This window comes from Capricornis sumatraensis, chromosome 21, assembly GCF_032405125.1.
Source record: "Capricornis sumatraensis isolate serow.1 chromosome 21, serow.2, whole genome shotgun sequence".
Taxonomy (NCBI): Eukaryota; Metazoa; Chordata; class Mammalia; order Artiodactyla; family Bovidae; genus Capricornis; species Capricornis sumatraensis.
Window position 1 is genome coordinate 28,825,430 of NC_091089.1, and position 12,791 is coordinate 28,838,220.

The 12,791-nt window shown below is 37.1% G+C and overlaps 1 protein-coding gene across 2 annotated transcripts in view; it reads left to right on the forward strand.

The window, feature by feature from the left end:
- The window catches only part of LOC138097691 (desmocollin-3), a 52,235-nt gene that overhangs the window by 15,746 nt on the left and 23,698 nt on the right, over positions 1-12,791 (forward strand). For both annotated transcript variants that reach the window (XM_068993982.1, XM_068993983.1), the window contains exons 5-9: positions 1,680-1,835; positions 3,295-3,439; positions 6,465-6,631; positions 10,137-10,271; positions 10,658-10,843. In XM_068993982.1, the coding sequence (XP_068850083.1) occupies positions 1,680-1,835; positions 3,295-3,439; positions 6,465-6,631; positions 10,137-10,271; positions 10,658-10,843 (789 nt within the window). The remainder of the gene's footprint in view (positions 1-1,679; positions 1,836-3,294; positions 3,440-6,464; positions 6,632-10,136; positions 10,272-10,657; positions 10,844-12,791) is intronic.

The window sequence follows — 12,791 nt, forward strand, 5'->3', positions numbered from 1 at the left end:
AGAGGCAGGTCAGGTTGTCAGGTATTCCCATTTCTTTCAGAATATTCCACAGTTTATTGTGATCCACACAGTCAAAGGCTTTGGCATAGTCAGTAAAGCAGAATAGATGTTTTTCTAGAACTTTCTTGCTTTTTCCATGATCCAGTGGATGTTGGCAATTTGATCTCTGGTTCCTCTGCCTTTTCTAAAAGCAGCTTGAACATCAGGAAGTTCACGGTTCACGTATTGCTGAAGCCTGGCTTGGAGGATTTTGAGCATTATTTTACTAGCATGTGAGATGAGTGCAGTTGTGCAGTAGTTTGAGCATTCTTTGGCATTGCCTTTCTTCAGAATTAGAATGAAAACTGACCTTTTCCAGTCCTGTGGCCACTGCTGAGTTTTCCAAATGTGCTGGCATATTGAGTGCAGCACTTTCACAGCATCATCTTTCAGGATTTGAAACAGCTCAGCTGGAATTCCATCACCTCCACTAGCTTTGTTCATAGCAATGCTTTCCAAGGCCCACTCAACTTCACATTCAAGGATATCTGGCTCTAGATTAGTGATCGCACCATCATGATTGTCTGGGTTGTGAAGACCTTTTTTGTACAGTTCTTCTGGGTATTCTTGCCACCTCTTCTTAATATCGTCTGCTTCTGTTAGGTCCATACCATTTCTGTCCTTTATCGAGCCCCTCTTTGCATGAAATGTTCCCTTGGTATCTCTCATTTTCTTGAAGAGATCTCTAATTTTTCCCATTCTGTTCTTTTCTTCTATTTCTTTGCACTGATTGCTGATGAAGGCTTTCTTATCTCTTCTTGCTATTCTCTGGAACTTTGCATTCAGATGCTTATATCTTTCTCTTTTCTCCTTTGCTTTTCGCCTCTCTTCTTTTCACAGCTATTTGTAAGGCCTCCCCAGACAGCCATTTTGCTTTTTTGCATTTCTTTTCCATGGGGATGGTCTTGATCCCTGTCTCCTGTACAATGTCACGAACCTCATTCCATAGTTCATCAGGCACTCTGTCTATCAGATCTAGGCCCTTAAATCTGTTTCTGTGTTACTATTATCTAAATTCTCCAATGGCTCTCAGTCTGACTCCAAGAAAAAGCCAACATCCTTGGAATCTCTTATATGCCATTGCCCTGTTACTGCATTCATCTACCACTTTCTTTTCCTTTAGTCCTCTCTACTCCAATCACACTGCCTTCCTTGAACACTGCAGACATCACCCTGGTCTGATCACTTTGCACTTCCTGTTTCCTCTGCCAGGAAGAGTCTTCTCTGTTTATTGTCATTCTTTTCAGTTTTGTTAATTCATCTCCCTAAGAAACATTCCAATTGACATTCCTTTCATCAGGATATGAGAGTCCTTGTTTGCCTCATCCCTGCCCACAATGGGTAGTATTGTTTTTTTCTACCTTTGCCAAATCACTAGATGGGAAACTATGCCTTTTTGTTTTCAATTAGGTTTTCTTTGGTTACTATTTATGTTGAACATTGTCTTCATTAAATTTGGGAGCTTTTAAAAAATCTTTTGCCAAATTATCATAGTTTGTTACCATTTTGCAGGTTGATGAAGTGACAAAGGTAATTATTCTTAAAATAATCTCTTTAAAATAAAAAATGTAAACATATATGTTGTATTTAAAAAACAGCATTTTAATGAAAAAATTTTTACATTTGCTTTTTCCTTTTAGGTTCAATCTGATGCTGCACAGAACTATACCATCTTCTATTCAATAAGTGGGCGTGGAGTTGACAAAGAACCTTTAAATTTGTTTTTCATAGAAAGAGACACTGGAAATCTGTATTGTACCCGGCCTGTGGATCGTGAAGAATATGATGTTTTTGATGTAGGAGCTTTATCAATACACATGACTTTTAAGTGATTAAACTATGTTTCTCCTGATACTCCATCTACTCTTTCCTGTCTTCTGCACTCTCTTTTTTGAGGGTATCTTAAAGACAAAGGAAATAGATTGTATAATATTTTGGAATGCTTGGTCTGCTCTTTATCTCAACTTCTGTTAGGTAAGCCTAAAATGAAGCCAAGAAATTTAATTGCATTTGGATGTAAATTCCAGCAAATTTCCAAAAGTTAGTTTTGTTTCTGAGGTTTTCCTTCTCTCTTTGGTCATGGTCCTTTCTCTTCTCTCTAGGACATGGCCACAGTTGATTGGAAGAGTCATCTTCCAATGTCCCTCTTTTGCTCCTTTTTTTTTTTTCTTTCTTTCTTGGTATTTCTTCAGCATGTATGATTATCTGATGATATCTGAGAACTACATAATGTAGCAAAAGTGGGAGACCAAGCCCAAACAAGGCACAATAAGTCAGTATACTGATAAGGATGCTGCTGCTGCTGCTGCTGCTAAGTCGCATTAGTCATGTCCGACTCTGTGCGACCCCATAGACGGAAGCCTACCAGGCTCCCCCATCCCTGGGATTCTCCAGGCAAGAACACTGGAGTGGGTTGCCATTTCCTTATATCAATGAGGAATAAGTCACTTAATTTTCAGTGTAATAATTCAGGCAATTTTCAGCATGATATAATAAATGCTGTAGGGTTATGTAATTATTCCTGTGGTTCAGGGGAGCTGATTCTCCATAGAAAAGAGGGCTTCTCTTCCTAAAAGAAAAAGGAAGAAGTGCTAGGTAAGTAAAACATGACTGATGGTCACCATGTGACACTTTGCTTTTGGCTGGAAATTTTTCAACTCAGTGTTATAATCACATGCTAAAGAGAAATATATTCTATTTGACTTTACACTGCTTTTGGTTAACCAGTAACGCAGAAGTAAATGTAGTGGTTTTGTGAGAAAACCTCTTACAAATATGTGATCTATGAGGTAAAATAATAAAGGAGCTTAGTAGTGACAAAATTTGATAATCTTTACTTTATTTAGATGATGTAGTTTGGATTTTTCCCACTGCAGTGAAGTGACTTGTTTCTCCCTATGTGATTTTATGATTATGGGGAGAATAAGGACTATAATCCACCCTGCTATATTCACATTTAATTCCTTAGTCTAATGGCCTGACACGCTGTATTCTCTGACACACTGTATTCTGATCTAGGGTTTATTTGAAGTGTAGCCACTTCTACCAAACACTGAGTACTTTGAACTATAATATTAACAGTGATAGTCTTTCTACCTTCAATGCTTTGATAACTAAAGAAGTATTAAATAGAAATTTTTAGAATGATTTATTACTGAAAAGATTTGCAGAGAAGTTAGTAGATAAGGCATAGAATTTTTTCTTGCTGGAATCTTTCAAAATGGACTGTTCAGTTTGCTTTTCACTATTTTACAGCTGATTGCTTACGCGTCAACTGCAGACGGATATTCAGCAGACTTCCCTCTTCCACTGCCCATCAGAGTGGAGGATGAAAATGACAACTATCCTATTTTCACAGAAGCAATTTATAATTTTGAAGTTCCAGAAAGCAGTAGAATTGGTAAGACAACACTGAAGAGCAAAATATGCTGTATTAAATGTTTATATACATTGTTTGAGAGATTGAGTTTTTACTCAATGCCAGATCATTGTGAGATGACACTGGACTCATATCTACTTAGTTGGATGCATATAATCCCATCAGATTCAATCAATGTGTAATTTACAAGGTATTGTAGGAGTTTGATATTATAGGCTTCGTAGGTGGCTCAGTGGTACTGAATCCACCTGCCAAGCAGAAGATGTGAGTTTGATCCCTGGGTCAGGAAGATGCCCTGGAGAAGGAAATGGCACCCCATTCCAGGATTCTTACCAGAAAAGTCTCATAGAGAGAGCCATGGGATTGCAAAAGAGTTGGAAATGACAACGACTAAACAACAGCAACATAGGAGTTTGTGGTGTTGCCGGAATACCAATGAATTATAAAGGGAGATAACAGTTATTCAAGCTTTGTACCATATTTTGCTTTTATACTTCATTTCATTTTATTATTATGTGGGTTTATCATTATCCCCAGCTCCAAGGGAGGATATGCAGTGTAGACTCTAATAAAACTAAAATCAGTGTAGATATTTTTATTAGGTTTTATGTAGGAAGGTGTTGAATGACATCCACTGAGTATACAATTTTTTAAGCTCCTATTTATCTCTTCTCTTTAAAGTACTGTTTTACTACTCCCAGTTTAGGGTGAATACTGAAATAACTTTAAAGAAACGTGCATCACATGTTCTCCATCCTAAACACCTGCTCTCACATGAGGGAAAACCATATGTTTCACTTTAGTTCGCCCTTAAATGTGGCATTCTTGATGTCTTCTAGACTTGAAATGTGAAAAATTGTTGTTCGTGTATTTGTTGTTGCTTGGCTGGGTTCAACTCTGCAATTCTTTGGACTGTAGCCCGCCAGGCTCCTCTGTTCATGGGATTCCTCAGGCAAAAATACTGGAATGGGTTGCCATTTCCTCCTCCTGGGGATCTTCCCGACTCAGGGATTGAACCCACGTCTCCTGTGTCTCCTGCATTGCAGGCAGATTCCTTATTGTAGAGCCAGCAGAGAATTACCTCTTGCAATAAAATTGAAAGGAAGCGAGCTGAACCATAAAGGAGACTTTACTAACTTGCTTATTAATGTTTCTAGTATAGTTATTTACATCTTCACTGGATTCTTACAGCTGCTCTTTCTTTTTATATTTTGCTTTGATAATTTGGTGTCATAGATGTTAACCTCCTTAGTACTCACATGGTACAATTAAAAAAATAAAAATAGTTGATTTGGAGTTTAGGAAGCCTAGTTTTTGATTCAGGGTCTGTTATTATTTCACTGTGAGAACTCACTGAAGTTCCTTTGAGTTCTCTGATCTATAGAATGAGTTTAATTATGTTAGATGATTTAAAATGTTTTTAACCTCACAAGTCTATGACATTTTACATTTTTCTATTTTCAAAGAGGGATTATTGGTCTTAGATTTTTTCTCTAGCATTCTCTCTCTTTGGTAGTAACAGAGAAAAATTGAGGATACTTTGATGCCCAGATTAACCCAGGATGCTTTAAGCATCTCACACCAGTAGGTTCAGACCAAGTTAAAGCTGTATTAGTCTAAAGGTGTTCCTTGAATTTATTTCACACACACATGCTTTGGGCAAAGGATGCTCAGCTAATACTAAAGTATACACTTGTGGAAAAGAATTTTCAAGTCAAGATTTTAGGACGATTTTATGTAATAAGTAAAGGTGTTCTATATCCAGAGAATTAAAATAGTGTTTATGTCTTCCTGTCAGTGAAATTGCAGAAAGAAAATTTATATCTTACAAAGCTTATAAATAGTTTTCTATGAGAAGATAATTTATTTTCTTATAATAAGATTATTACTTCATGTCTTCATACTGATCCACTGCAAAAATCTTTTTGTTAGTTATAAATATGTATTTGGACATTCTCTACAAATTTATATCTATATTTATATACATACTGCAGAAGGAAATGGCAACCCATTCCAGTATTCTTGCCTGGAGAATTCCATGGACAGAGGAGCCTGGCAGGCTACATATATATATATATAAATATAAAAAATATATATATACATATATGTATATTTAAGCACAAATACATACACATATATAAGGTTTAAAAATATAATGACAAAATTATTAAAAATTAATACTTCCTTGCACTAATACTTTTACTTGCTTTTATTTCCTCAAATATAAAATTTCAATGAACATATGTATCATGTATATGATTGTATGTGTCTATATATTGTTCCTCAGGCCAGCCTCACATACAGGGCTATAGGTAAAGTGGATTTATGTATTATAATTTCATGGGAACACTCTTTTTACACTTTAAAATGCCATATGTATGTCCTCTTTGATACCTGAAATCTTTTACCAGAGCAATATTCATACTTTCCATACTGATGAAAAATACCAGTAGCTCCAACTGAAGCAACAGTTGACTTAAATTCTCCCTAAATAGTAAATAGTATGAAATAAGATAATGTAGGGCTGGCAGCAATGGGGTTTGGATACTAATCTAGTGAAAGAATGAGGCAAGTCAAGAATTAGCAAAAAGAAAATCATAGAAAGGAGAGACTGAGATGTGAAAGGTCAACATGATCATCTATCCAATTATATTCCAAGTCAACCTTGATTAATTATTAATCAAAACTCTTGATTTTGAAAAATCTGATTTACTTTAGAGATATGGTTTATCTCTCCATATTTCAATATGTGGGAATACGTGTTGAAATTATTCTTGGATGCTATTTATATGTTTTTCAGTAAATTTACTTTCAAATAGTTTAAACTGTGGACAAAGTAAATCTTGATTCTTAGCCTTAAAGTTTTTCATGTTATAAATTTGAAGTCATCTTCACGTAAAGATGGAATATTGCTGGTAAGAAATACAACTTAAATGAAGTTTCCACTATCAATGTTAGACTTTGAGAAGTGTAGCTACGCCTAAACATATTTTGCAGTTCTGAAAAGACTCCTTTTTTCTTAAAAAAAAAACAAACAAACATGTAGGTACTACTGTGGGAGTGGTTTGTGCCACGGACAGAGATGAACCAGACACGATGCACACGCGCTTGAAGTACAGCATTTTGGAGCAGACACCAAGATCACCTGGGCTGTTTTCTGTGCATCCCAGCACAGGTGTGATCACCACAGTCTCTCATTATTTGGACAGAGAGGTAACTTTCACAATCTACAGATTTATTATTTTACTGGAGGTTGAACCCACTAACTCCAATTTACTATAATTTGCTATCCTATGGATTAGGCATGTGTGCATGCCCAGTCATGTCTGACTCTTTGTGACCCCATGGACTGTAGCCCACCAGGCTCCTCAGTCCATGGGATTTTCTAGGCAAGAATACTGGAGTAGGTAGCCATTTCCTACTCCAGGGGATCTTCCCGACCCAGGGATTGAACCTACATCCCCCATGTCTCCTGTATTGGCAGGTGGATTCTTTACCACTGAGCTACCTGAGAAGCTGGTGGATTAAGAATTTCTCATTTTATTTTACTTAGGCATAAGACAATAAGAATTCCTGGCTATATTATTAAGACTTGTTATAATATGATTTCTATTTCCTTATATAAGAGAAACCATGAGAGATAGAAGTAAAAATCAATTAGTATTCAGGAGTGAGAAAAAAGATATTACTTATGAAAGTTGATATTATTGAATATTGTTTTAGTTCTTGTGTATGACTAGTTGGTTCTAGCTCAGTGTTCCAGCTCAGTTCTCATGTAGGACAGTTAGTTTTGCTTGTTCCATGAGTATAGATCATACCCTGATCCCTATCCTGTTATTATAGAGAAGTACTTGGAGAAGGAAATGGCAACCCACTCCAATGTTCTTCCTGGACAGAGTAACCTGGCAAGCTACAGTCCATGGGGTTGCAGAGTCAGACACGACTTAATGACTAAACAACAACAGAAAAAAAACAACTTTTAATCAGGAAAAGATTAGTTAAAGTAGATGGATTGTCAAAAATTTGCAGCTCTATTTGGATGATATTAAGAGTGCATTGTTATGTGTATAGCACTTAATGCTCAAATTCTTAATGCATAATTTTAATTCATCTTGATAATTTCCTTGTTGGATTAGGTAGGGATTACATCCACTCTATGGAGGAGAAAGGTGACAGTCAGAAGGATGGATTGACTTGCCCTGGTCAAATTACTGCACTATATTTTCTGATCTTTCATTGTTGCTCTTATACATTTCATCAGCCCATATTTAATCTGGAGTTTTGCATTCTTGACCAAAGCAGATCAATCAGTTTCACATGTACAAACAAGCTTTATTATAACACTTCAGTGGTTATAACATAAATGGAAGGATCGATATGACTGGGAGAGATATTAAAACAGAAATCAATGGTATTTGATCCCAGAGCAAAAGGGAGGGATGGTGAGAACATATCAAAAAGAATAAAAAAATTACAAAGCTTTTATTTATTATTATTTTTATTTTTTGTGGGATCATGACATTCTATGTGATAAAACACACAATGGTCATAACAAATGGGAATGTTTGAAGGGAATTATATGAATATATTTTTGTATCTGTGGGATAATCATGTGAAAACAAGGACTTTTCCTAATTTTTCAATATTGACAAATGAGACTTATAGTAAATAAATAAATTAGGGTTACACAGCTTGTAAGATACAGATTTGGGATCAAACCCCAGATTTGCTCACTTGATCAAAAAAAATCGAATGGGATTTTGTGGGTAACAACCATGAAATGTGTTGTAGGGGACAATGCAGGAAGTAAAGAAATGAAAAAGGGAAATGAAGAAACTTCATTTAGAGGAGGATCTCAGAGAGTTCCAGAGCTTTTGGAAGGAATAGTTTGGGATGGGAATGTTAGTTTCCACTGTAAAAGAAGGATGAGTAAAATAAAGACCAAGGAAGGGATAGAGGGAAATAGAAAATGATGAAAAATAAAAGAACGAAAGGAGTGGCCAAAGAAGAGTAAAATGAAGAGAAGGCAACAGGGGTGATTGTGCCACAAACCAGTGAGTCCATTTCAGCATCAGCACACTATCTGTAAACTCCAATCTCAGAGGTCAACAGTGATCACCTAACTGCCTAATCCAGTGATTAATTATTAAAGCTCTATTGCTGGCAATTATGAAAACTCTCTCTTCTCTTGGATTTCTGGTTCTCCTCCTGCTTCCCTGATCTTTTGTTTTGAGCATCTGTCCTTTGCTTATTCTTCTTACTTCTAAGCATGAAATACTAGTGTTCCTTACATCCTCTGCTTTTCTCATCCTCTATTCTCTCCCCTGATAACTCAGTTGGTAAATAATCCACCTGCAATGCAGGAGACCCTGGTTGGATTCCTTGGGCAGGAAGATCCTCTGGAGAAGGGATAGGTTACCCACTTCAGTAGTCTTGGGCTTCCCTTGTGGCTCAGCTGGTAAAGAATCCACCTGCAATTCAGGAGATCTGGGTTTGATTCCTGGATTATGAAGATCCCCTGGAGAAGGGAAAGGATACCCACTCCAGTATTCTGGCCTGGAGAATTCCATAGACTGTACAGACCATGGGGTTGCAATGAGTCTGATACGACTGAGCGACTTTCACTCACTCTTTCCCTGGAAATTCGATTCTTGCCATAATTTCAATCACTCTCCAGCTACTGCTGACCCCAAGATTGGTATTTCAGTCCTTGAGCTTCCCTTAAGTATAAGTCTATCTATTCAGCTGTCTTCTGGACCTTTCTCCTTAGACTTCCCGTGTGTGTGTGTGTGTGTGTGTGTGTGTGTGTGTGTGTGTGTGTGTGTGTGTGTGTGCACTCACTCATGTCAGACTCTTTGTGATCCTTTGGACTGTAGCCCACCAGCCTCCTCTGTCCGTGGGATTCTCCAGGCAAGAATACTGGAGTGGGTTGCCATTTCCTCTAGGGGATCTTCCTGACCCAGGGATCGAACCTGGATCTCCTGAGTCTCTTGCATTACAAGCATATTCTTTACCACTGAGCCGTCAGGGAAGCCACTCTGCTTCCATTAGATTTCCCACAGGAATATAGAATTCAGTATACACCAGGAAAAACTCATTTTTTTTCACTCCTCCTTGCCAACCTTGCCAGTACTTTCCTCCTCAAGGAATCACTGTCTTCCTGTATTGGTTGGTGATACCTCTGTCTGCCCATCTATCTAAGTAGGACCCCAGAGCAGCATCCTCAGCCCCTCTTTCTTTCGTAACTATGCATACAATCTGTTCTCAAGTCAAACTGCATTTTGACTTATAAATAACCTTCCTATCACCCTTGCTTTTTGTCCTTATTGCTAACACCCCAGCTTTTGACTGTTTCAGGAGGCTTCAACAGGTTCCTTGGAATTCCAGCTCAGTTCACTCCCAATTATGCTCAACCTTCTTTAAAAGCATTCTTTCTAAAACTCAAATGTTCCTATTTTTTACTCCCCATATGACTCCCATAAAACCTTATATTACCTGCAACCTAAAATGTAAATCTACTTTCTTACTATGGATCTTTGTCACTGAAGCTCTGCCTACTTTCAGCTTTCTTCCTGTCTACCATGCTTTGGGTGTATACAAATAGGGAAGTCAAGAAAAAGCATGGATACACATTAATAGAAGTGTGTGCCACTGTGGTTTCCTTTATGCATCCAAACAAAGGTTTTCAAAACTAATTACATATTTCCTTTGTTTTCAGGTTGCAGACAAATACTCATTGATAATGAAAGTACAAGATATGGATGGCCAGTTTTTTGGATTGATGAGTACAGCAACTTGCGTCATAACAGTTAAAGATTCAAATGACAATTTGCCCACTTTCAGACAAAATGCTGTAAGTGGATAATATCAAAATTGATTTCTATTGCTGTTTTTAATTTAATCTGAATTAATAAAGTATTTATCATTTTTCAAAGTGTCTATGCTTATTTTATCAATAAAATGAAACAGATGGCATATAAATCTCTTTTATTTATTCATATTGGTATTTATATTATCTTTCTTTTGTTAAAGGCTATGGTATTAGTCTTCATTTGTAGCAAAGTTCTTTGTTCATGTAAAAGTAACCCTTAATAAAACAATGCTTTCATGATTCATGTTTTGAAATAATCTAGGCAAGAGCTTTAAGAACAAGTACTTTTGGAGTGAAAGACATGTTTTACTTTCTTTGTAGAAGTTTCCCTTATAAGATAAGGTTTTAATGAGTTCTCTCTGTTTCAGTATGAAGCATCAGTTGAGGAAAACATGGTCAATGTGGAAATTCTAAGAATACCTATAGAAGATAAGGATTTGATTAACACTGCCAATTGGAGAGCCAATTTTACTATTTTAAAGGGCAATGAAAATGGACATTTCAAAATCAGTACAGACAAAGCAACTAATGAAGGTGTTTTGTCTGTTGTAAAGGTACAGTAAATAATGAATAATTGACAATTTGGCAAGTTTTTTTTTTTCTTTTGCTTTTATTTTTAAAAATTAATTTATTTTAATTGGAGGCTAATTACTTTACAATATTGTGATGGTTTTTGCCATACATTCATATGAATCAGCCATGGGTGTACATGTGTTCCCCATCCTGAGCCCCCCTGCCACCTCCCCCCACATCCCATCCCTCAGGGTCATCCCATTGCACCAGCCCTGAGTGCCCTGTCTCATGCATCAAACTTAGATGGCGATCTATTTCACATATGATATTATACATGTTTCAATGCTAGTCTCTCAAATCATCCCACCCTCGCCTTCTCCCACAGAATCCAAAAGACTGTTCTTTACATCTGTGTCTCTTTTGCTGTCTCACATATAGGGTCATTGTTACCATCTTTCTAAATTCCATATATATTTGCATTAATATACTGTATTGGTGTTTTTCTTTCTGACTTACTTCACTCTGTATAATAGGCTCCAGTTTCATCCATTTCATTAGAACTGATTCAAATGCATTCTTTTTAATAGTTAAGTAATGTTCCATTGTGTATATGTACCACAGCATTCTTATCCATTCATCTGCTGATGGACATCTAGGTTGCTTCCATGTCCTGGCTATTGTAAACAGTGTTGCGGTGAACATTGGAGTACAGGTGTCTCTTTCAACTCTGGTTTCCTCGGTGTATATGCCCAGCAGTGGGATTACTGGGTCATATGGAAGTTCTATTTTCAGTTTTTTGAGGAATCTCCACACTGTTCTCCATAGTGGCTGTTCAGTTCAGTTTAGTCACTCAGTCATGTCCAACTCTTTGCAACCCCATGAATAGCAGCACACCAGGCCTCCCTGTCCATCACCATCTCCTGGAGGTCACTCAAACTCATGTCCATCGAGTTGGTGATGCCATCCAGCCATCTCATCATCTGTTGTCCCCTTTTCCTCCTGCCCCCAATCCCTCCCAGCATCAGAGTCTTTTCCAATGCATAGTGGCTGTACTAGTTTGCATTCCCACCAACAGTGTAATAGGGTTCCTTTTTCCCCACACCCTCTCCAGCATTTATTGTTTGTAGACTTTTTGATAGCAGCCATTCTGACTGGCGTGAGATGGTACCTTATTGTGGTTTTGATTTGCATTTCTCTGATAATGAGTGATGTTGAGCATCTTTTCATGGTGTTTGTTAACCCTCTGTATGTCTTCTTCTTTGGCCCATTTTTTGATTGGGTTGCTTATTTTTCTGGAATTGAGCTGCAGGAGTTGCTTGTATATTTTTGAGATTAATTCTTTGTCAGTTGCTTCATTTGCTATTTTCTCCCATTCTGAAGGCTGTCTTTTCACCTTGCTTATAGTTTCCTTCACTGTGCAAAAGCTTTTAATTTTTATTAGGTCCCATTTGTTTATTTTTGCTTTTATTTCCATTACTCTGGGAGGTGAGTCATAGAGGATCCTGCTATGATTTACATCAGAGAGTGTTTTGCATATGTTTTCTTCTAGGAGTTTTATAGTTTCTGGTCTTACATTTAGATCTTTGATCCAGTTTGAGTTTATTTTTGTGTATGGTGTTAGAAAGTGTTCTAGTTTCATTCTTTTACAAGTGGTTGACCAGTTTTCCCAGCACCACTTATTAAAGAGATTGTCTTTTCTCCATTGTGTATTCTTGCCTCCTTTGTCAAAGATAAGGTGTCCACAGGTGTGTGGATTTATCTCTGGGCTTTCTATTTTGTTCCATTGCTCTGTATTTCTGTCTTTGTGCCAGTACCATAATGTCTTGATGACTGTAGCTTTGTAGTAGAGCCTGAAGTCATGCAGGTTGATTCCTCCAGTTCCATTCTTCTTTCTCAAGATTGCTTTGGCTATTCGAGTTTTTCTTGTATTTTCATACAAATTGTGAAATTATTTGTTCTAGTTCTCTGAAAAATACCGTTGGTAGCTTG